At 54.5% G+C, this 23,690-nt stretch overlaps 9 protein-coding genes across 9 annotated transcripts; 3 read left to right on the forward strand and 6 right to left on the reverse strand.

Annotated features, from left to right (window-relative positions):
* Nucleotides 1-216: 216 nt before the first annotated feature.
* Nucleotides 217-1,429, reverse strand: INS49_014671 (uncharacterized protein; the record flags this gene model as incomplete). Its single annotated transcript, XM_043175361.1, has 3 exons — nucleotides 217-417; nucleotides 490-1,330; nucleotides 1,401-1,429. The coding sequence occupies 3 exons, from the start codon at nucleotides 1,427-1,429 to the stop codon at nucleotides 217-219; spliced, it is 1,071 nt and encodes a 356-aa protein (XP_043020318.1).
* A 1,165-nt stretch (nucleotides 1,430-2,594) lies between these two features.
* INS49_014672 (uncharacterized protein) lies at nucleotides 2,595-4,254 on the reverse strand (the record flags this gene model as incomplete). The annotated part of the gene is made up of 2 exons (XM_043175362.1): nucleotides 2,595-3,641; nucleotides 3,709-4,254. The coding sequence occupies 2 exons, from the start codon at nucleotides 4,252-4,254 to the stop codon at nucleotides 2,595-2,597; spliced, it is 1,593 nt and encodes a 530-aa protein (XP_043020319.1).
* A 3,775-nt stretch (nucleotides 4,255-8,029) lies between these two features.
* On the reverse strand, nucleotides 8,030-10,877 carry INS49_014673 (uncharacterized protein; the record flags this gene model as incomplete). Its single annotated transcript, XM_043175363.1, has 4 exons — nucleotides 8,030-8,436; nucleotides 8,481-10,553; nucleotides 10,611-10,638; nucleotides 10,701-10,877. 4 exons carry the CDS (start codon nucleotides 10,875-10,877, stop codon nucleotides 8,030-8,032), a joined length of 2,685 nt encoding a protein of 894 aa, XP_043020320.1.
* Nucleotides 10,878-11,623: 746 nt separating this feature from the next.
* On the forward strand, nucleotides 11,624-12,470 carry INS49_014674 (uncharacterized protein; the record flags this gene model as incomplete). Its single annotated transcript, XM_043175364.1, has 2 exons — nucleotides 11,624-11,700; nucleotides 11,771-12,470. 2 exons carry the CDS (start codon nucleotides 11,624-11,626, stop codon nucleotides 12,468-12,470), a joined length of 777 nt encoding a protein of 258 aa, XP_043020321.1.
* Nucleotides 12,471-12,783: 313 nt separating this feature from the next.
* Nucleotides 12,784-14,314, reverse strand: INS49_014675 (uncharacterized protein; the record flags this gene model as incomplete). Its single annotated transcript, XM_043175365.1, has 2 exons — nucleotides 12,784-12,969; nucleotides 13,037-14,314. 2 exons carry the CDS (start codon nucleotides 14,312-14,314, stop codon nucleotides 12,784-12,786), a joined length of 1,464 nt encoding a protein of 487 aa, XP_043020322.1.
* Nucleotides 14,315-15,098: 784 nt separating this feature from the next.
* INS49_014676 (uncharacterized protein) lies at nucleotides 15,099-16,257 on the forward strand (the record flags this gene model as incomplete). Its single annotated transcript, XM_043175366.1, has 3 exons — nucleotides 15,099-15,521; nucleotides 15,702-15,760; nucleotides 15,840-16,257. 3 exons carry the CDS (start codon nucleotides 15,099-15,101, stop codon nucleotides 16,255-16,257), a joined length of 900 nt encoding a protein of 299 aa, XP_043020323.1.
* A 350-nt stretch (nucleotides 16,258-16,607) lies between these two features.
* On the reverse strand, nucleotides 16,608-16,911 carry INS49_014677 (uncharacterized protein; the record flags this gene model as incomplete). Its single annotated transcript, XM_043175367.1, has 2 exons — nucleotides 16,608-16,615; nucleotides 16,689-16,911. The coding sequence occupies 2 exons, from the start codon at nucleotides 16,909-16,911 to the stop codon at nucleotides 16,608-16,610; spliced, it is 231 nt and encodes a 76-aa protein (XP_043020324.1).
* A 1,188-nt stretch (nucleotides 16,912-18,099) lies between these two features.
* On the reverse strand, nucleotides 18,100-20,136 carry INS49_014678 (uncharacterized protein; the record flags this gene model as incomplete). The annotated part of the gene is made up of 1 exon (XM_043175368.1): nucleotides 18,100-20,136. One exon carries the CDS (start codon nucleotides 20,134-20,136, stop codon nucleotides 18,100-18,102), a length of 2,037 nt encoding a protein of 678 aa, XP_043020325.1.
* A 2,072-nt stretch (nucleotides 20,137-22,208) lies between these two features.
* INS49_014679 (uncharacterized protein) lies at nucleotides 22,209-23,256 on the forward strand (the record flags this gene model as incomplete). The annotated part of the gene is made up of 2 exons (XM_043175369.1): nucleotides 22,209-22,230; nucleotides 22,361-23,256. 2 exons carry the CDS (start codon nucleotides 22,209-22,211, stop codon nucleotides 23,254-23,256), a joined length of 918 nt encoding a protein of 305 aa, XP_043020326.1.
* Between the last annotated feature and the right edge of the window lie 434 nt (nucleotides 23,257-23,690).

Here is a 23,690-nt window from a genome sequence, read left to right on the forward strand (position 1 = left end):
AAAAAGACACGCTACTATTCGATACAATGCGGCTCTGCACGACCCATGGGCCGTTCGCTAGACATGCCAGAATCCCAGCCGTCTCCTACTCCCACCCCGTCCTCCGACTCGGGAAATCAGCCGTGGGGTGTCGGAAGAGCGGGCTGCGGTGGGGTTGCCTCCTCCAGGTAGGCAACCCTCCTGGACCGTCCGACTCTGTCACTGTCGAGGCCGCCACTATGACGCCTGAGAGGCCGGGGTTGAGTCGTCGTTGCCCTGCTGGTGCTGCTGGGCCTGTCGCTGGTTGTTCTGCTTGTTGCCAGACTTGTGCTGGTTGGCTCTCTCCTTGCGAGACTCCTCGACGGTGATGCGTTGTTGGATGCTCTCCTCGTGCACCTTCCACTCGATCTTGGTTTCTGGGGGGAAGTTCAGGACCCGCTTAAAGGTTTCCCTGGTGGCAATGTTAGATTTTCACCCTCATCAGACACGTGCACTGCGGTAGCCTGTTACTCGCCTGATCTTGAGCACCTTGCCCCCACTGGTGGCAGTCCAGATGCTGAGGATATCCTCACCGTTTCTGACACTCATCACGGCACCGCAGACTTCCTCGCCAGCATCACCAAACTGCTCACCAATGAGCGCAAGCATTAAGTCCTCCCAGTACCGGTCCGCGACCCCCTTCTTGAGGCGCACGACCCACTTGCCGCCCTTCCTGTTCTCGTCATCCTCCCAGATGGGCCGGACACCCTTCTTGAACAGGTGGTAGTCGGACACCACTGGCAGGGACGACGGCCGCTTCAGGTGCCTATACACGGCCCAGAACTCCTCGGCGCTGTTCACCGCCGCTATGCCATGGACGGTGTCCTCGTATGGGATGTAGCCGACGTTCTTTGGGATGGAAGGGCGGTACCAGAACGCCCAGCTGTTGCGCAGCGGGTGGACCCCGCGGTGGTCGCTGTCCTTCCTCTCCCTCGTTGCGGCCCCCGGTGTGGTCGCGGCTGATTTCGCAGCCCCGCTCAGGCCGGCCTTGGTCGCGCTTCCCCCGTTCGCGCCGTGACTTGCGGGTTTCTCGGCAGTAGGGGTCTTAGAGGCTAGGTCGAAAGGGTTCCCGGTGGACTTGGGTGTCTTTGCCCCGAAGTTCGAGAAGGCGCCGGTGCCGAGGGCGAAGGCGTTAGATGCGCCGCCCGGTGAGGCGAGTCCGCTGCCTGGAGTTTTGATGTCGTTGAGAGTGTTCCTCGTCCCGTGCGACGAGCTGTCACCGCCGAATCGCTTGGAGATGGAGGAATTCCGGCCGATGGAGCCGGTGTCGTTGAGGGCTGAACCTGGAGTCGTGAGGGAGAGCTTGTTGGTGCTGTTGGAAGCCAGAGTCAGCGGCTGCGATGTGAGGTCTGGGGGAGATTGGGCATGGGCATGAGACATACTTGGTCCGGCGGGTCCATAGGTTATCCATGGAGGCTGTGAAACGAACGGCGAGGCAAGCTGCCCTTTGCGATTTGTTCTTTGGGAAGATTTCTGCAACCCTCCTCGCAGACTTATTCCAGGCTCCGAGGGCTACAATTTACCCAAAAGTGGTTTCACTGATGATCAATCAATTGAACAGACTCCTATCAGGTTGCGGAAATGATTGTGACCGAGTCGTTCGGATATGCTTTCTTTGTTCGTCGTGCGTTTGCAGTACGGTCGCGGCGGTAGAGGTGAGCAAGACGTGAGTTTTGATGGCGCGTTTGCAGGGTATTTCAATAATAGGATGCAAATCTGAGTATGGTCGAGCTGTTTGAGAAAGCCACTGAGAAGTGAAGAAGAAAGTGATGTTGATGTGTAACTCGGGTTGCAAGCTGCAGGGCAGATTGTGTTGGTGTGTATCTAAAGTGGCGGACGGGATGTGATGCACCAAAGATGCGGATGACGGAGGAGAGTCAAGGTACAGAGCTTGACGCAGGGGGGTTTTCGAAGTCTGGGATGGGTGCCTCGAGGTCGGGTTAGGCTGGAGAGAAGAAAGGCCTGGCTGCAGCTGGGAAAACAGTCGATCTGAAGGTGGGATGAGGATTGCAGGCGGTGTCACAAGGGTATACGGTCTGGTACGCGATGGTCTGGTGGGTTGGGATGGAATGCGGAACTTTGGAAAATGTGAAGCGTCGACAGAAAAAAGTCTCTTCCAATGAGCACTGGGATGGCAAGGCGACGGCTTGAGGCCCAGTCAGCTCCACCGTTGCACCTAATGGATCGACAGCCGCCAGCAGCAGCCAGCAGCCAGCGTGCAGTGTGGGGTACCTGGCCGCAGACCACGGGTGGCGGCAAATCTGCAGCCATGGGGTGCTACTAATGCACCACACCACCGTTCAGCCTCCTCGCGTGAGATAGACATCTACAAAAAAAGCAGGATGTTTATGGATTCCCTTCAGAGTACAGACGGGGCAGTCAGAAGCCTTACGAATGACTCCCCTTGTCACCGTCACTGAAGAAATGCAACAAGGAGAGAGCGAATAGCTCACGGGCTCGTCGATATACCCGGTGTTCACAGCCGGTTAATGTTAAGGGCTGCTACCCAGTCCCGGTTCAGTGTTGGGCGACTAATGCCCCGACTGGGCACTTTCCTCCTGCCAGAACACACTCCATCATGCCTTTGCCTTGCCCTTCCCTGGGCCAGGCTCCCTCCTCCTCTCCCATATCTGTAAATAACTCTCTCCCATGCACAGCAGCTCCTTCTGGATCTTGTCGACGAACAGGTCCTGGCAGACCACCCACTCGCCCCGCGCCTTGTCCAGCAGCTGCACCTTCCACGTCTTGCGCTCCTCGCCCGTGTCCGCCACGTCCTCGCGCAGCCGCACCGCCTCGTGCACCACGTTGGCCACCAGGTCGTAGTAGATCGGCCCGCCCCCCGGGTGCGCCGCCGGGTCCGGCTCCACGTACGGGCTCACGTCCAGGTCGCGCGAGTCGAACGTCACGATGGTCGGGTTGCGCTCGCTGACGAACTTGTTCTGGCTGAACCGCTTCACGTGCATCACCAGGTACGGCGGCAGCGGGTGCATCAGCCTGTACCGCCGCCGGTGCGCCAGGTGTTCTTGTGCCGAGTGCCCGTCGTACTTGGAGAGGATCGTCGTGAGTGGCACCTGGGGGATGATGTTGCGCTCCTGCTCGTCTTGGAACAGTGGCGCGGGTGGGAGGTCCAGCGTCAGGAGGAGGAACCGGCTGACGTCCACCTTCACTTCTGCGGCCTCCTCGAACCGTAGGCGGTCGCCCACGTCTGCTTTTGCGGTGATGGCTTGTGACTCGACCTTGAGCTTTCCCTGGAATACCCGCTGCACCATGCTGCTCCCCGGCTTCGTCTTGCTCCCTCCCAGGCCGAGGTGGAGGTTGTTCAGGAACCAGCTCAGGAACTCGACGGGGTCGCTCTGCGCGGTTAGGGTATATCGCTTGTTCGACCGCGACGAGATCTCCTGCAGCAATTCGTGTGGCGACACGTGCGACTTGAACGCGCGCGGGTTCCAGATTTTCCTGAACAAGATGCTCGTCCTCTTGACCAGCTCCGACCGCGAGCTCGCGAAGTCCTCCAGCAAGAAGAAATTCCGCAGTGGCGGTACGTGTGATAGTGCCTGCACCACGACGTTCAGGTAGTCGTTCTCCTTGATGTTGTTCATCCCCACATAGCCCGGCGTGTAATCCTTCCCCAAGATCGTGAGGCTGGTGCGCGGCCGCCGATCTATCTCCATAACCTCCTGTTTCGTGTACCTCGGGGTCCGACACGTACTTGATATCGTCCAAGCTCTTGCTCGTCACCTCGTACCCCTCCGGTAACACGTATACTTTCTGCGTCGCCATGTTGATGTAGACATGGTGGTTTTCGTCCAGCGAGTGGAAGTAGGCGTGTGATTTTGGCCCCCTGCCTTGGAAGTACTTCCCGCACACCAGGCACGCGTACACGTTGATGTTGGAGAGCGACACCGAGCAGAGCTTCTCGAAATCGAAATCTAGCACGTTCCGGTCGATCGTGTCGAGGTACAAGTCGTCGTAGCCCGCCGTGGGCGCCGACTGCCTGATCGGCGCCTTCTCTTCTGGCTCATCGTCGCCCGAGTCGGAGTCTGGTTCCTCGTCGTGCCCGTTTGCGGTGCCATTCTGCCTTGGTGTTGTCTCCCCACCTGCTCTGCGCTGCTCCAGGTCGCTGTCTTCGTGCGCGCTGGGGCTTTCACTTGGCTCGCCAATCCGCGACTTTTTCGATGCAGGTGAGTCTGCGTTGAAGGCCTCTTCGAGCGCTTCTGATGCGAGTCGCTTCGACATGTTGATGCGGGAATCGAGTCGCGTGGGGCTTGCGGGGAGAAGGAGAGGAAGAGGAGTGGAAGCGTTCGCTGGGCGGTGCAGCAGGTGGTTGTGTCGATGAGGCTGCTGGAGTGGATTAGGTTCAGTGCAGCGCCAAAATCCTGGGACACCTGCAGTTTGGATTGATGCACTGACGCCCCACCTGTCACTATTGCCACAACCAGAGCTCTATCAACCTTGGCTCCTTGTATAAGGTAATTCGAGTAACAACGGGTTAAACGCCATCTCATGGACATAAATATGGTCTATCACCGATAACCATCACGATTCATTCAATCCATGACCGAGCTACTCAATTCAGTATTTGCCAGCAGCGGCAGGTTCCCTATCCGTTCACGCCCTCATTTACCACCTGGGCACTTCACTACAGCATCGCTCCCCTCACAGGATAACTCTTCCCTGCGAATCAGCAATCAAATATTCAGTCGACGTAGGGACGGAGTTGATTTGACAATACTTCGAGCTCTGCACAAAAGAGTCAGCAATAGAAAGGAGCAAAATAAAGTCAACCTCAGGAACAGTATCGGCAGAGGCAAAAAGCGCTCACATCAGGCCACCTACGCTTGTACAACCATTCATCAGGCATCTGGTCAATATGTGTATAGAACCTAATACCAAAGAAGCCTGCTCATCAAATTCCCAAACCTCCTCTTTCCCTTCTGGGACTTTACCACCATCCTCATAGTACCTAACCGTCGCCTCAAAGTTGGCACGCTGCTTTGGAAGGTGATTGGACTCTAACATGCGTTTGTACCCTGCAATTCTGCCTTCCCTTGTCCTCCACAGCGGTTCAGAGGATGGTGGATCTACAGAACAGGTTTAATATGGTTCCTTTATCTCTTGGTCTGATGATGAGTCTGGGTCCACAGACTTGTCGTCATCGTTTTGATCTTCAGACGCCGTGTTGGGCGAGATGACTGATGAAGATGTAACTCCTTTAACTAGATCAGTGGTCTCATGAACTAGGAAGTCTTTTCTTTGTCCATTGGCCATCATCGGCTGTGGAGTGGCGCCTGGTACTGTGCAACGAAAGTTTAGAACTGGGAAGTGTTGTTCGCTTAAGCACGAGAGACATGTTTAAAGATGAGACTCGGTGTGACAGACAGTTGAGGTTATTATTTTGTAGAGTAGTGACAGTATAGAATAGATTTGAGCGCGTGATAAAAAGTTGGGTCCGTGCCTTGCCGTCACCAACAGGCCGCCAGGCTGCAGGATGTGGGCTGGGTCTCGTACAGCAAAACCCAAGCTTATTGAATATCACAACTGCCGCCCGCGTCCTTTTCCTCCCAACTTCCTAACTCTTTAAGATGCCCCATTCCTCCTCTCTAGATGTGCCTCTCTCGCCCTCCTAGAAAGTGATGCTCCCCAGGCCGCAAGTAAAACAGCTGCGTATACGAAGACAGCCGCATAGAAAATGGAAGCAAAACTGCACACCCATGAAATCACAGCAGTTCAAGTTGAATCTGTCAGGCTGCTGAGAAGCTGTGACGGCAGCAACTTTCGAGGAGGCACTAGCACTGACCCGAACTGTCTTCGTAAGTGAGGTCGAAGATATCATCAACGAGCTTGAAGAACCCGGTGACTTTCTGACCCCAAAGGTAGCTGCAGTATTCATATTGGTTTGGTAGCCTTTCAAGGTCGACTAGCATGTGTCTATTCCGACAGATTCCTTCGCGACTGACGGATTGTCCTCATCCCCACTGAAGTCCGTTAGTGTCCTCAACATATGCAGAGAGTGGTAGAGAGAGTCGGTTGGACATTTGTCCTACCACATGCCGTGGTTCTGGGCATTGACAGATACGAAGGCGATGGCAAGACTCAAGCCTTTGAGAAGCAAGGCGGGACGCATTTTGAGCAACGTGATGTGGAAAGCAAGAGTAGTGATTCTTGGCCAGAAGAACAAAGACTGAGAGTGCAATGATTCAAGTACAGTATATCGGCGCTCAAAATCAGATGTGGGTCCCTTTCTCACACTCACTTGTAGGACTTGTGAAGCCAGATAGTGTTCAAAAGAGAGAAGCGAAAAAGGGAAAAAGGCAGAGAGAGGAAGAGAGAGAGGTCTCGCAGCTAATTGTCTCGATCCACCTAAACTGTAGGTCAAGGGTGGGCCTTCTCGAACCTTACCATTTTGAACAGAAGGATCCTAAGCCCTGACACACATCCGTCAGAGGTGACTTTGAGGTTATCTCACGGATGACCTCTTCTTGGGGCGCTAAACATGCCTTTAGTGGGAATGCCTGGTCATGGTTCCTGTATGTGTATAAAGTGGTTCCTGCTTGGGAGCTGCAAGCCAATGATACAGCTGTACACATACTTGGTACTCATGAAATGTATCTATTCCCTACCTATATCGTTCCTGTTATGTCTCACGTCAGAAACAACCTGCTGCAAATTTAGGCCTAAAACAGCAACTTTAAGTAAGCCTGCATTCGCTCTCTGGCAGAGCGGTTTTAGCTTGGGGGCTGTAAAGCGGCGATCTACAACATAGTTGCACACATGCCGTGTATTATACTTCTGTGTCATGGCAATACTTATACAGCTATTGTCATGTCTCATGTTAGCATTCACTGATTTGCTGCAAGGCTGGAACTGAAATGACATTTTCATTAGGCCTGCAGGCGGTGGCGATATGACCATTTACATCCGCAAGCTGTTGAAGTACCTACGGTATATAAGGCTTGATCCGGCTGATGGATTAAGCGTTCGCTTTTTCCATAGTTATGGGCCCTTGGTTTGTTTATATAGCGCGATTAACCGCTATATTCCCCTAAGCTATACCAAATTAAGCGCCCTGGGTTAAGCCCCTTATATCTAGGTTTTATAAAGATTTTAAGTTTAAAGGCTAAAAAGTTTATAAGTTTAAAAACCACCTGCCGTTTAAATGGCACTGCTTATATAAGTGCATTTAGGGTATATAACCCAGGCGAAGCATTTCACGTATATAGGGGCTACCATGGCATACACTTCACTTAGTGGGTATCACCTTGCAAACTCGGGGGTATGTTGAAGTACCTACGGTATATAAGGCTTGATCCGGCTGACGGATTAAGCGTTTGCTTTTTCCACACAAGCTTACAACACGACAACCAAGAGGCCTCGTCCATGTTTTGGATTCGCAAATGACGTGTGAGAAATAAAGAGTGGGGATCCACATTGGTGATAATTCTGGTTTGTTTGCGTGACCGGGAACACGGGACCTGCGATCCCAGGAAGAGAACGGGTGATCATTCCTGATCACTCCCTCGCAGTCTGCGCCACCATCAAAGCATCCTTTTGGTCGAACTTTCGCTGACTTTGGAAGGGGAAAACCATACAGGACACGCAAGACCCACGGCATCACCACCAAGCTACGCATTTATCCTGGAAAAGACTTCGCAAACAACGGTGTAATTGAAGCTTGACACCATGATACCATGGCAATAAAATTTGAAATGACTGAGCAGAGAAGAATTTCACGCTGCTGAGTTGGGGTACGAAAGTTAGGGACCAGGTTGGCAACAGATTTCAAAGACAAGTGTGGATTTCGGAACTGAGCGGCCTAGACAGCTGCTTCTAAATACAACAATACTAGGATAGCCCAGTGTACTAATCGCTTCCTGGTGGTATCGTCGAAAATGTGTACCTTTATTCCTCAGTGACTGTGAGCACTGCTGACGACCGTAGACGGAAATGTGTCTGGATTTACTTGGATGCTTTGGTATCACTTCTATTTTGTTTACCCAAGAATTGCTCCACCTCATGAAGATGCATCCAGCATCAGCACATCTCCCTCACCGTTCTCAGCAGCCGCAGGCAGGTCCATCATAGGTGCCAGGTTCTCCATCTCCTGTAATGTGTACTCCACCAAGTATGATTCATCGACAAGCTCCTCCGTGCGCTTGTAGTGCCTCTCCGTGTACACTTTCAGCGCATTCAGCACCTCTTTCAGACTCCTCTGCCCACGTGCGCCCTTGACCGACAGGTTCGAGAACTTGGAGGCCGGATAACTCCTGACCAGGGCCCACAGTATCCTCTGGGCTACTGGCGCGGTCCTGGCATTGGTGTTCCAATCCCGCAACCGTAGTAGCAGCAGGAAGATCTGCTCGTCAGACAGCGTCGCCAAGACCTCATCTACCGCCTTGAGGCCGGACATGCTTCCCTTCTCTGGCTCCTTGGAGTTGACAACCTTGGTGAACAGGTTGAGCAACCTTCCAGGTGGTTGAGCTGCAGCGCGAGGGCGATGGCATCTCTGTATGCACCCGTGTGCATATAGTTCTCGAGCTCCTGCTCCTGCTCGATCAGCTTGGTGGCCGCCTCGACCGCCGCAGTTTGCGTCTGAGACGAAGTATCCTTCCAGAAGGTGACGGTGGAGTCAGCGCTTCCGGAGACGATCATGTTCGTCTCGGGATGCACAGCAAGGGCCCACACGCGGTCCTCATGGTTGTCCAGCGTGGTCTCCGTTTCGCCGCTGTTGACGTCCCAGACTTTCACAAGACCGTCACCACCGGCGCTGGCGAACTGGACCCGCTTGGACTTGTCGCCCTCGGTGTGTTGGTAGAGCCACGCCACCTTCAAAATACTGTTCGAATGCCCCTCAAATGTCCTCAGACATGTGTAGTCTGACAGGCTCCATATCTTGACGGTCTTATCTCCAGAGCCGGTCAGAATCAGACCTCTTCCAGCCACCGCCCCCTTGTCGCCCTGGATAACGGGCGTGTGTGCTGGTGCAAATCTCACTGACCAAACGCCTCTCTTGTGACCTCGAAGAATACCCTGGACTTCACCCTCTGCCACAGACCAGATCTTGACAGTCTTGTCTTGAGAAGCAGATGCAAATAGTTGTCCTGAGGGGTTTATATCGAGTGCGTTGATGTCTTTTTCGTGGGCTTTCCTCGTAAACAGAGCTTTGGCCTTCTTTGAAGCTTGTCGAGGGATTTCCCACTTCTTCACCGTTAAATCCTGTGATCCCGTTATCAGGACCGCAGGCGGGTTATTGACAGGGTCTTGAAATGCTGCAGACGACTCCTGAGGAACAGTCTTCGGGAGGCCGATAGCGCCCAACGACTCTGCGTGACCCGTGAATGTTGCCCAGCACGTGTAGCTGTTGTTCTCCCGGTCGACCCGCCACAGCCGAGCTGTGTTGTCCTTGGCACCTGTTGCGATCCAGTGTCCAGACCAATCGACGTCGAGTGTTATCACGATCTCGTCGTGGCCTTTGAGAAGACCTATATCTTGGCCTAGGTAATGTCCCGTCCCGTTGATACTATCAGCTCCTTCCTCTGCGTCTGCCACAGAGACCAATCGCACATCCTCCGAATTCGTCGCTAGTGCCATCATGGAGTGATCAGGTAGGACGTATGCAAGGTCGATAATCTCGTCATGAGTGCCGGAAATCCTCCTGAGCGGTTCAAGCGGCGGCAATTCAGGTATTGTGAGAGCGTCTCGCATCGAAGGTGTTCGGTAGAGAACGAGAGTATGGTCCATCTGGACAGTCACCAGCAGGTTTTGCTCCGAGCAAAGAACTGCGCCAACGATTGAGCCCTCCTCAGACTTCGAGGACTGCTCCGTCGTCACCTCTCGGCCTGTCTCGGAATCCCACAACCTCACGCAGCCGTTGGCGCCAGCAGTGTAGGTCAGCCTGCCGTCTTCCAAGAAGCCAGCCGCTTCCATCGTCTCAAATGTTGGAATGACCTTCCTCTGGGTCCACGACTTCGCATCCCACCAGATCATCGTCTTGTCACGACTGGCCGTGACGAGCGAATGTTGCGACGCGGAGTAGTCCAGCCCCTGAACATCCGACACATGCGACTCGAGGTCCGCGACCACCGCGCGCTTGTGTAGGTCCCAAACTCTTACTTTTCCGTCTTGGCTGCCAGACGCCAGGCGGAACCTAGCAGTTGCGGCATCCTTGTCCTCACTGCCCACATCGCTCTTCCTCTTCGTCTTCTTGCTCTTCTTGCCGGTTAGTTGCTCGTCTGCCAGGCGACTGGAGGCGATTTCGAAGAAGTGAAGAGCCGAAACGAGGACGCTGGGCCCTCGGAATGTGTGCGTCACATATCCACCGATCAGATCCCAGACCTTGATGTTGCCATCAGCCGCGCCGGTCGCGAGCAGGGTGCCAGTACGGTCGACGGCCAAGACGACAACGGGAGTTCCGTGTGGTTTGAGGGTTCGTGTCAGGGTCGCTTCGATCTCGGTTTGATCTTCGGAGACCTTGAGGGAGTATATGCGCATGGAAAGGGACCGAGAGCAGACTATTAGATGAGAGGCGGAAGGGGTCACTAGGCTTTCAGGTCAGCTGTCACTCAGCGCACTATGAAGGCTTTGGTGTGTCGCACATGTCAACGTCGAGATTTGCTCGTCATCCTGATGAGAACTGAGCGTTAGCACTTTGATTGCCTGATGCTTGTCGTGGATGGTGGACGAACCCCTTCGATTTTGGCAAGCTGCCTCCCGGTCAAGAGATCCGTCAGAACGGCATCCTCACCGAGGGTTGTGGCAAGAAACTTGGCGCCATTGTCCAGTGCAATTGAGCCGCCTGTGAAAATGGGCTGTATCGCCCTTTCGGGTTCGAACGTCGTTTTGAAAGGAAGCCTTGTTGTCATCTCGACTGCTGCATGCTGGTGACAGTTCGGGGCTGCACAGGCGGCGGCTGCAAGCCGAGAGTGAGGATAGTAACCAAAACTTTTTTCGATAAGCAATTAGAGTTATCTTAGCGCCGATCCCATGAACAGGGGCTACCATGCCCCACCGTCTTCAGCATCCCTCTTCTCATCTGCAACACATTTGAGCTGCCAACATACGCAAAGCTTGATTGTCAGACGTCCTTTAGGCGTCGTCGATGCATCAACGTGCCGACATGTTTGCATGAAGAATAAGCGTCCCCAAAGTTACCAATCAATTATTGGAATGTGATTAAAGAATGTTTCTCGGACGGCCCTGGTCAATCTGCTTGGGCCTCTGAGACTCATTTGGTCCTAACAACTGAGGCAGGTATTCTGAATGATTGACTTGTCTGAAAAAGGTGAATGGAGGTTCATGTCCCAGTTTCGGCCCTACACATCGTGCTCTCGGTTCCCATGAGCAAGATGAGGTGCTGTGTATGGAACCTGCATCGGTGAATGAGAAAGCCTGGGCCCGGAGTCGCATCGGGCAACTTTAACCAATCTTAATTAATTTTGACGCTAAGCCCGAAACCTGGGACGCCAGACGCGCACGACGCGACGGTCCGACGCGCCCTGCATGTCCTCCTACAGACAATCTCCTCGACAAGCTCATATACTCAACAGTTTTGATAAATTTGCCAGTCACACGCCGCCATAGAGGCTGACTCGCTGTTCATACACTCATTATGAGCAGTGACTCCGAGCTGCAAGACTCAGCGTCCGAAAGCGGCCCTACAGATACAGTGGGATATGGGCCTCTGAGGTACGCCAGTTTCGTTCCGAATCTAGACGATTGTTCCCGAGTATCTTTTTGAAGCTAAAGTCGCGGTCAGCGCGCCGTGTGCAATGGTCTCGATTAAGGTCAAAGGGGGGCATACCTTTTGCATCCATAGAGACGTGCTAATCGAGCAATCGGATACCTTCGCTCAGGTCCTGGACGGGCCATTCAGTGAGGGACAAACGAATTCAATTGATCTCGACGACATCTCGGTCCAGGAATTCGGTGACTACGTCAGCGTCATGTACCCTTTGGCCCTCCACAGGGGTCATACGACGTTGCAGGACGTATGGCCACTCGATCGTGGCGGGGATCCTCTTCATCATCCTTGGCCGCGGATTTTGTTCCTTTGGCAACTGGGAGACCGCTTCCGCAACGATAGAGTCAAGGAGATTGCAGAGGAAGAACTTCATGCGAAAGGCCGTGGCTATTCAGTCCGTGATTGGCAGCGAATGTACGAGCGCAGGTCGGAAACAAGTTTGAAAGCGAAGATGCTCGACCTGCAAGACGCCTTTCGACTGTGTTTAGACAATGGTCAACCATTCGAATGGTCCTTCGTCACAGCCGCCAGCAATGCTCCGCCCCAGGTTTTTGCCGCGTGCGTGGACGATCTGCAGGACGACTTGTTCAGGTCGGAAGTGACGAAGGCTTTTGCTTTGCGATTCGCTGATCCGGCATCCACGATCAAGAAGAGGCGAAGAGAGGAAGAGAAGAAGAACGAGTGTCGGGAAAAGAAACTGAAGACAGAGAACTGAATCTCTCAAGTTCTTTTTCTGGGCATTTTTTTTTAGAAAGCCACTCCTTGTTTTGTTGGTGTTGTCAGGGACTTTCAAATCTCCTTGTCTCATGCCTTCATGGTTCTGACAAGAATGGTATTTGCTGATATCGTATCGAAACAATGATGTGCAAGGTTAAGAGGTGAGCAGCCACTGGACCTATTGCGCATCCTGAAGGCCACTGTCCGTTCTGAATGGACACTGTTGGAAAAGTTACCAGTCCCACCAAGCTAGTTGCATCATCTCTTGTCGGTCCTGCAGAATGCCTCCCCCAGACAACGGAGCATGCAAATTACTCCCGTTTCTCGACATAACACGGCCATGAGTGTGGAGCGACAGTAAAGTATGCCTTCCATTGCCATGCCTGTCCGGGGTCGACCTGGCGAATATCATAGTCACGAACTATGGTTGCAGAAATTTTGGATAGCTCGATCTTTGCGATGTTCTGACCGGGACAGGACATGTAACCGAGCCCAAACTGTGAGGATGTGAGTTGCTGCACCCTGAAGAAACAGCGGGACCAAAGTATGGGATATGCTGCTTACAGGCATGTAGTACTTGTCGAGAGCTGCCGACTTGTCACCAGCCAGCCACCTTTCCGGACGGAACTCGCTTGCGTCCGCGCCCCAGATCTCCTTTGAATGGTGTATCACCCACGCGTTGACCGACAAAATCGTTCCCTTTGGGAATGTGCGATCACCAATCGTGACGCCCTCCTCACCGGCCACCCGCGGGAGTCCCATTGGAGCCGGGCTGAACACTCGGAGCGCTTCTTTGATGCACGCCTGCAAGAGCGGCAGCCTCTGCGCCTCAGAATACAGCACCACCTTCTTCCGCACCCCAGGCGCCGACAAGCCCGCGTCGTCGATTTCCCTCCTCACTCGGTCCCATAGGTCCGGGCGGCGGATCATGTGGTAGACGAACGCCTGCAGGCCGCACGCGACCGTGTCCGCGCCGGCGGCCACGGCGTTGCTCGCCGCAGACTGTATTTCCCTTGCGGACATGCGTGCCGGATTCTGTGCAAGGTACCGGAACCAGTGGGCCACAGCGTCAAAGCGTGCATCTGGATTCTTCTCCCTTTCCTTAATGGCGCCAACCGCCGTGTCGATAATGTGGCCAAAGGGAAGGACGTCAAGCCATGTTACCAGCGGGTTCGACAGCAGCAGGTGGAACCACTGCATGTACCCGCCGACGGCGACGTAGATGTTCTGGACCAGGGAGTTGGCGATGGCCCCGCCGATGTCCCGTCCCTCACGCAGGAAGCCGAAGGACTTGGAGAAGATCACCTCGCCGACGACGTCGAAGGTGGTGTAGGTGAAGAAGCGCTCCAGGTCGATGGGCTTGTGCTCGTCGGCGTGCCTGTCCAGCCAGCCGAGGAGCAGCTCAACTGTGTCATCGACGGCGGGCTCTGCCTGGAGAAGGTTGGTGAGGGTGTAGCCCGCGGCGAGGTGCCTGCTCAGCTCAATCTTGGTCGCCGGGTCCGTCTCGCCCATTGGGTTCTTGAAGCGCCTGTCGGGGAAGTGCACGATCTTGTACCAGTCGCCCTTGCGCAGCGGCGCGAGGAGGATCTTCTTGAGCGCATCCGGGTGGCTAACACTAACTTCGTCCGGGGCAATGCGGACAAAGTGGCCATGTTTCTCGTGGAGGCGGATCAGTTCCAGGTTCTGGTCGCCTTTCAGGATCCGCTTCATGTGCCAGAGACGGGTGAGGGATGCGGCGAAGGGACCAGGGGTATCTCGCAGGGGAGACAGATACCTCCTCCAAAAGAGGATGCTCAGAACAGCCACCAGTAGAGACCCCACAACCTGTGAGGCGATCGACATTTTGCCCATGCCCTGTTCAACACGCAAAGTCACCATTTTACCCTGATGGTCCTTTTTGTGTCAGACGTTGCATCCAGCTCGATACTCTGCTGTAGTATCGATACTGATTACGGGTAGTGTCAGCCAGGTTCCCCACAATGCAAGAAACAGAGAGCTGAGATTGGTGTGTCGAGGTGATCCTGCAGCTGACGCTCATAGTCTCTATTGTATAGCTACCGGAACTAAGAGGAATGTTATCATTGGGCCCAGGTCCACGACAAAATCGGAAGAGACAGCCGAAGGCATCGCCCATGGCTCTGAGATTTTTGGCCCACTGTGACAATGCACGCCTCGGTTCACACTGTCCACCTGTCGTATTTCTGTCATACAGGCTCCGCAGACCTAGACCCATCATAGAAAGATGGACACTCAGGCAGGCCCAGTACGGCAATGTGGATCGCCATCCAGCCTCCAGACTTACAAAACCGAGTATCCCCGGACCCCGGTTTGGAAGTCTACCCCGGCACTTGACGTGCCCGGAGATGGCAACCGAACATGTGGTTTGCCTAACTACCGGAGATCATTACAGGTTTTCGTGTGCCGTGGCCGTGGCGTCGAATTCTTGTCGCGTTGAATGACTGGTAATTAATCAACGTGTGATGGCGATAATTACTGGATTATTGGTCGGGTTGGCTTCGACCAGAAGGGGCCTTGTCTTATAAGCCATTTCGCCCAGCACAAATATTTATTCCCGGGGGATATCGTCGCTCCTGCCAACACACACACATGTACAAGACATGACGAAATGACGACCTTCCCAATCGTTAACTACCGGCAAAGAGCCGTCCTCTCCGCGGCCATTATTTTCAGCGTCGTACCCACAGCCGCCGTCCTTCTCCGTGTCATCGCCCGCCGCATTTCGGCTCGGGCCCTGAACTTGAGCGATTACTGTGCTATCGTTGCTGCAGTCCTGACGATAGCCCTCGAAGCAATCAGCATTGCGGCCGTTGTCCACTGTGGCCTGGCATACGGACATGCCTCTGAGATCGTGGCACAGTTTGGCAGCACCCCGGTCGTGACGTTGCTGAAGCTCGTCATCCCGCTACAGTTCCTATGGACGTTGAGTCTCGGTTTCTCCAAGACTTCCATACTGCTTCTGTACTCCCAGCTGTTCAAGACAGAGCACTATCTCGTTGTTGCCGCAAGGGTCACCATCGCAATTCATGTGGTGTGGGCCGCTGGGACGATCCTCACAGCGTTCCTGACATGCCAGCCTTTTTCGGAGCACTGGGAGACGGTTTCCGGTGGACATTGTGGAGATCAAGTCCGGTTATTTGTTATCATTGGAACGATCAATTTGGCAACGAATTTGGCTATCATCGTTCTGCCATTACCTGCGCTGTATAAGTTGCGCATGAGCATATGTAAAAAGCTGGCATTAGTTGCCGTGTTCAGTCTGGGCTTGCTGTATGTCCACCCCGTCGAAGCATTGCTGAAAGTGTGTCTTGTCTGCTATCTGAGACTGACTTGTCCCAAATTTGTCCAGCACATGCGTCACCAGTGTCATACGCTTGGTCTGCCTCACGCAAATGGATTTCACCGACCTGCCATACAGCTTCACACTGGCCAGTATCTTCGGTGGCCTCGAGCCCAGCATGGCCGTAACTCTGGCTTGCATTCCTCTCTTCCGGCCACTGGTCGGCCGTTGCAAGTACAGAGCTGGGGACAACCTTGGGTCCAGGGTTCCTAGGAGGGAGCAGTTTGAGCCTCTTGGTGACGATGCTGGCGGCGAACAACTGCGCCTTCGTCCCCTAGGCTTCAAGCATCAGGCCGAAGTCTCGGCCGTCTCGGTTGGGAACGGCAGCAGCGATGAGAGAAGAGATGACCGTGAAGTCGAGGCCAAGGTGGACAGCGGACACACGCCAGGGATTCTGGTCAGCAGGGAGTGGGAGGTGACGAGATGAAGTTACCGTCGGCAACATAGTCTCATCTATCCGTTTCGAACTTCACGCGTTTTGTTGGTGCCTCGGAGACATTGTGTTATTTCTTTCATTCTGCATGAATGTAGTGCCGTGCCTCAAGATCACGGCGATCCAGTCAGTCCTAAGTAGGTCGCTGACAACCAACAACACAACGCTGAGATGCAAATCAACCACCACTCAAGACAGATGGCCCTGAAAACAAAAAGACACCAAACTCCAGCAAATGCAAATCAATACGTTCTACACATCCGCCACCTGTCCATTGTGCACCGGTCCATGATGCATATCCTTGGTTTCTATCATGGCCAATACATTAGCGATCATTCAGATCATTAAGCCCCTTCCCACAGCCTCTCTGAATAATGGCACACGGAGAGAGTGTGGAAGACTGATATGGATGGAAGACAACTCACCAAACCTTGCAGGATACGGCGGCTGATACTGAGCGATCCTGCCCCGGCGCCCGCATCCCAGGGCGAACCAGCAGATGATTCCAGGCACGGTCAGGAATGCAAACATTAGCACCGGGAAGAAGACGACGTGGAACATGAACTTCGCAGGCACCCCGGTGCCGTCGAAGGTCACCCAGTCGGTCGTGGCCGAGCCTGGTGCTGCTTCTATCGCGCCGGACACCATGTCTGTGGTTTGGAGGGAGCTCGACTGGGTAGTTTGGGGGAGACGTATATTCGAGCTGATTGGTCGTGGACGAAAAGGGCAATGGCCAGAGTTGTTTTGCTGGTCCGTACAATGCTGGTGAGGGCTGCAGCTCTGCTCGATCGATCGATGCGGCTATGAACTAAGAGGGTATCGTGAGTGAAGGTATTGTTTTCCCGGCCGAGAAGCGAAAGTATAAGACAGTGATCAACACCGCCTTCAGTTAATTGGAAATTAAAGCACAGCTTTTTATCGAAATCAAAAGAAAGGAGCAAGGCAGATCAGCGACACCTATGGGAGAGGGCGGTTGGTGGAAGAAGAGGCCCTTTCAAGAGGCGGACCCACGAGGGCCATGGGAACATGAAATCACCCCACGGGCCCAAAGACCAAGACGAAGTCACCCCAGGGCTCACGTCGCGTGGCCCCCCCTCTAACCGATATAAGCGGCACCCACGCCATCCTCGTTCTGGCCAAGGAGACGAGAGGAAGTTGAGAATTTGCCGGCGTCGATTGGCTGCCTGTCAGAATCGGGACCCAGCGCTGCGGCTCGGCGGCGCTGTCGGATCCCACAGCCCTGGGAGCCGATCAGCCGAGCTGCAATTTAAAACCGTGCGATTGCCAATTAAATGGGTCGGTCCTGAGCGTCGGCGGGTTTCAGGAGGAGCTGACATCCTGCAGAAGGAGGAATGGTTGTGGGCATCCTGGGGGAACATACGCGTGTAAAAAAAAAAAAAAAAAAAAAAGGAAAAAAACGGATGGTGTTTATTGCTCCGAATAGCTTCTCGGGGCTCCCTCAATTTGTTTGTCCTGGGCGCGAAGATCATAATCACTTGTTTATGATCAACCAAAAGTTTAATCGGGTGCGTCCGCCTGTCAGAGAAAGATGGGGCTCCACTGTAAACGAGACGGTCTCCTGGAGAGATAAGCGAGAGCCTCCTTGGGTCAGGATTAAGATGTGAATGGGACCACGTGGGTATAGAAAGGGACGTTGGAAAATACACCCAATTGCTGGGCAGGGGTAGCGAATAAATAGAGGGCTTGGACTGGAACCACATTTCGACCGATGTCGAGTCCTAATGAGGAAATCGTTTGGCATCGCTTTGTATTGAGGGGCCTCAATTGAGGCGATACTGCTAATTCCCCCAATTGTTGTGCAGTCTCGGTGACAGTTTATGAACTCGCCAAGAGATCCCACAGCGCATCCTTTTCGATGTACTCGTGGTGGATGATGTTCACCAGCCACAGGCCGTTCTTCATCTTCTCCAAGAATCTTGAGCTCTCCGAGCCCTTGCCATAGACCTGCGCCCACTCACCCCAGATGCCGAATGCCTCCTCTGCCCAAGCCCGGAAGCTGACCTCCTCAATGATCGTGGGCGTGATTATCTCCTTTCCGGGGAAGACGCCCCAGGTCACCGCGTTGGTGCCCGCCTCCTTCATCTCGAGGTCTAGCCCGCCGCTGAAGTCGGACGACAAGAAGTCACCAGAAGCATTTGCCGCGTAGAACCATATGCTGTCCTTCATCTCGGGTCTTGACAACTTCTCGTACAGCCTCTTCCAGTCGTCAGCAGGGCAGAAGAACTCGACGAACGCCTTCTGGAAGACGAATCCGTTTGCCGGGCCCCACCCAAACGTCGGGTCTGAAGACCGCAGCCCGTTGACGGCAGGCTGCGATGCTACCGTCCACCAGCCGCGGGTATTCAGCTCGATGAGCCGATCCTTGATTGTCCCGGTTTCGGCGTTGAATTCCTCCTCGCTCCAGGGTATTGCCGAAAGCTCACCCCTCAGGTGGCGGAGGAACAACGTGTTGATATCCTCTACCGCTTTGGGAGCCCCCCACAACCTCTGCGCCTGGGTCACGGACATGTGCAGGCTCACGCCGTATCCGTCGATCTCGCCGTACGCCGGCGAGCGAGCATCACCCCATCGCCCGTTGGGGAAGTCATCCCAGGTTGCCTCGCGTCCCATAATTCCTTCGCCTTCCGAAATGGCCAGGGTGTTAACCCGGCTGTGGACTGGGTCGAAGGGTCGCGATGCTTCTAGCTGCGTGGCCTCGTACTCTGGGTTTGAGGGGTTGCGGTTCTCGGCGGAGATGATGACCCGATTACGCGGCTCGGATGAGACGTTGGACTGGCGGCGTGAGGAGTGACCGACAGCGAGATGTAGCTGTGAGGAGTGGTTGGATCCCGAGCCGTTGACTTCGATCTTCGGCACCAGGGGTATCAAGTCGTCCATCACCGCTTCCTCACTAGGTGTCTCTGGTGGTATCAAGTCCGTCCGCTCCAGAATGAAAGAGACGGCCTTTTCGAGATTGAGAGTGTAGAAGTGGAATCCCTTTGGTCCTGGTGTCCTGCTCTTTATCTCCCTGATCTGCTCGACCAGCTCACTCAGGATGTCGACACCAACCTGCTTCACCTGCTCGTCATCCTTCTTCACGTCTTCCAGTCGTGCCATCAGGTCGTCGGGTATCCTGGCATGGCTCAGCTTCGTCGTCCTCTTGATCATCTGGTAATTTTGTATGGGCATGAGGCCCGGGATAATGGTGGTGTCCTTGAAAGCGCCGCTTGGGTGCTCACGGAGCGTCTTCTCAAACTTGTCGTACGCCTTGATGTCGAAGAAGAGTTGGGTCATGATGAAATCTGCTCCGGCCTGGACCTTCTCTACCAGCGACGGTAAGTCGTGCTCCATACTCTGGCCCAGAGGGTGGCTCTCATCGGCGTGGCCCTCGGGGTACGCAGCGACACCGATGCAGAAATGGTCGCCGTGGTTCGTCCGTATATAGCGCACCAAGTCCACCGCCCACGTGAACTCGTCATCCCCCTCGTCGTCATCTTCGTTCTCATCCCGGTACTCCTCTTTGCGTGGCGGATCACCTCTTAACGCCAGTATGTTTCTTATGCCCAATACCTTCGCATCCTCCAAGGCCTTGTCGATGAGTCGCCGGCTCATGTTGGTACACGTCAGATGCAGGCAGGTTGTCAGGCCCAGCTCGCGCTGGCAGATCTCGGCCAGCTCCATGGACTTCTGCGCCGTCGAGCCACCAGCGCCCCATGTGACGTTGACGAAGGTCGGTTTCAGGGCCCGGGCCATGCGCTCCAGACGGGATCGCAGGTTGGCAAAGCCCATCTGGGTCTTGGGAGGGAAGAACTCGAGGGAGAAGTAGTTGGCATCGGGCGGCAGAGCCGCGATCTTGTCGGTGATCTTGTCCATGACGACGGCGATGTGGTTCCCGGGCAGCTGCAGCGAGCGAAATGCGCAGAGAGACTGGACAACAAGAACAACGACGATGTCTCACGTCGACGCAAGTACAGCAGTACGTGGGGGAACGCGTCGGTCGCTCCGTTGTCGGCAGTCAAACAGCCACGTGCGGTTTCTCTAGCCTGCGCGACAACCTAGCACAAGGTACGATGCGACAGCGAGGGGCCAATTGAGCGAGTGGAGGGGAGTTATCAAGCAAGCACGACAAATTTTTGAATAAAGGAGGGAAGGCGTGACGTCTCAATGGCTTGTTCTGGCAAAGATCTGATTGTTGGCTATCGCGCTCCCGCCCCGCCGTCACCAAGTGGGGGGTCCCCTCCACCTGGACAAAGTCAAACCTGGCCCAGGGGATTATCATAGAGCCGCCGGATGAGACTCTGGTATCAGGATACTCATTATCTCGAGGATTTGCCGGCCGTTAGAGCAGGACGAGCTGCGATGCTTGCAAATAATCTCTCTCTGAGAGGATGCACGTTACTGATCCTTGGGCGAAATCGGCAGACCCGCTGACCTTCATTTTACTTATGGCGCTGTCGCGTAGAGACCGGCAGCCAGATACCAGGCCAAGTAGACTATTCCACTGGCATACGCCCCAAGAGAGTCCACGGCTAGCTACTGTGTACAATTCTATCGTGTGCGCAGGCGTCGCGATACAAGGTTTGATAGAGCCAAAAGTAGAGTTACATCCACAGTCGGCAAGGCGATCCGGGCCGTGGTCTTCAGATCTCCATTGCTCGCTCCATCGCAGCTGGCAGCAGAAGCGGCCCGAGGGGTGTGCTGCCAACAGTCAGCGTCGCTACCGCAAACGAAGCAGGGCTCATCAAGCTGAATCATACAGCGCTGCTCAGACAAATAAAATGCCATTATCTCTTTTCTTCCAGCTCAACCACGACATGCCACAACTCCTAGCGGATGCCGCAGACACACAGGCTGAGCTTTCAGCTTACCAGATGATTGATATTGCATCACAGCAGGAGGTGTAAAGGGATGAACATGATAAGATGCACTTACGCTTCACCTGGCCCTGCATGTGACAACCCGGCACGTAACAAAGTACCGGGTCATGCAGACTCTAGTATCGACTTTTATTGGAATGGAAAGGAATGGAATGTCTGTACCGTCAGGTCGTCATCAGATCCTGGGATGCCACGCATATAGGGGCCCTCATAATGACGGTTTTAGGGCACTATTTTCAAGTCTAGCTTGTTTGATCTAGACCACAGCTCGAATTTGCCAGTACAGAGGAAGAGATTGCTATGCTGGCGGTTATATGAGTGAGTGGTCGCACGTTGAAGAAGAAAGGAGAAGAGAGCCTGACAGAAGCGCGTCGGCTCGCGCCCAAGAAAAAGTTGCGAGTCGTCCGGCAGAATGGTCAGGGTCCTCACCGCTTTGCCGGGGCATGGAGGGTGCCTGGGTACTTCTGTCTAGGCGCATTCACAGCAGATGTCCATCTCAGCAACTGCCTGCTGGTGACCAAAAGGATTCTGAGTAGAGCGCATGAATATTGAACACTCATGTACGAGAATAGCATGAGAATAGGCCGAAAAAGGACGCCGACGAGTTTTCAGAAACCTGTCAAGCCGGTACCTTTTGAAGTGCAAGCTCGAAGGATGCAGGATAGTGAAAACGGCTGATTACCTAATACCCGAGGAGGCGGATTGCTCGACCACACCAGCCAGTGATCCAAGGGTGGTGGAATTTACATTTCAGAAAAGTTTCACTCCCCCCAGGTGGATTTTCGTCACCAAATTCAGGACATATTTTTCAAGAGCTTTCACTGGTATCCCGTCCGAAAGGCTTATCTAATCTTGACAAGGCAACAGCTTGCCTAAACCATCATTTGGGATTAGTAACTACCTAATTAGGTTAGTCATTCCATTCAACTTCCTTACAAGGTTCTCAGATTTCGGAAATTTAGCCAGAGCTGGCATCAGCACCACATGCTGATAGCCTGTGCTCTTTCCACCACGATCTGATTTGAATGAACTATCAACCTCACATACCACTCGTTTACGTGATCCAAGATGTCTGAACGCAAAGTCCTCAGTAAGTACAGCTTGATTCCTCACTTGCATCCTCGCCTTTACGCCTAGGCAGGCGCCTCGCGAGCCTCGGGAGCCTGGACTTCTGCGACTTGTTCCTCGTCATGAGCAGAGCCGACTAACAAGTTCTACAGCGAAATACTACCCTCCCGACTTCGACCCGGCGCAGTTGACCAAGAAGAAGGGCCCGAAGCAGGTCGGCCCCAAGGTCCAAACCGTCCGTCTCATGGCCCCCTTCAGCATGAAGTGCACCAGCTGCGGCGAGTACATCTACAAGGGCCGCAAGTTCAACGCGCGCAAGGAGACGCCCGAGTCCGAGAAGTACCTCGGCATCCAGATCTTCCGCTTTTACATCCGCTGCACGCGGTGCAGCTCCGAGATCACCTTCAAGACCGACCCCAAGAACCAGGACTACACGTGCGAGCGGGGCGCCAAGCGGAACACGGAGCCCTGGCGCAAGGTCGGAGATGAGGCCGAGACGGACGAGCAGCGCCTGGACCGGCTCGAACAGGAGGAGGAGGAGCGCAACGCCATGGAGGAGCTCGAGGCCAAGACCATCGACGCCAAGCGGGACATGGCCGTCGCCGACGCCCTGGACGAGATAAGGACGCGCAACGCGAGGATGGAGCGCGCCAACCACGACGGAATGCTCGGGGACGCCAACCTCGCCAGGCCGGACGACGACCTGAGGCGCCGGGAGGACGAGGAGGACGAGGAGGCCTACAGGAAGGCCATCGCGGCCGCCAAGGCGCAGCAGGAGACCTGGGAGGTGGTGGAGGAGGAGGACCCGGCCGCTGGGGACTCCCACTCGGGCAGCAACGGCAACGGGAACGGAGTCAAGAGGAAGGCGTCCGAGGAGGATACCTCGGCTTCCTTCAGCTTCAAGCGGCAGGCCAAGAAGAAGGAGCAGGTCCTCATCCCGGGCCTCAAGATGGGGCCCCCTCCTATACCTGCCGCGAAGACGGCGCCGGCGCCGGCAGCAGCCAAGGCCAAGGCGGTTCTAGTTGATTATGGATCGGACAGTGATTAAGCATGTGTTTGTTACGGCGTCTAGGAGTCAAAAGCTACGATACCCAAAATGGTTCAATAATGTCGATTTTCCATACGGAACAGGCCCGGTGGTATCCGTCGATATGCGGTATCCGGTCGCCTTTCAGTCCGTCCGTCAGATCAGCTACTATCAGCAAGGCCTATTCGCCACGCGTGCTGGGGGGTCAAAATTAAGAGTGATAAACACGTAGCACACCCACAGCGCGCCAGCCAGCTGGGCTCAGCTAACCCGTCAAACCGTCTGGCAATCCCCACGACAACAAACCCACCCGTGGAGATTGGGTGGATCCAGCAAGAACAGGCTTTGGGGCGTGGGCGCGACGGCCATGGCACTACAGTAGGACCCCCGAGTCAAGAGTGTGCATACGCACAGTCGACTGTCACCCCATATGTGCTGCTACGCCGGGGCGAGAG

Source organism: Diaporthe citri (genome assembly GCF_014595645.1).
Source record: "Diaporthe citri strain NFHF-8-4 chromosome Unknown scaffold_8, whole genome shotgun sequence".
Classification (NCBI taxonomy): Eukaryota; Fungi; Ascomycota; class Sordariomycetes; order Diaporthales; family Diaporthaceae; genus Diaporthe; species Diaporthe citri.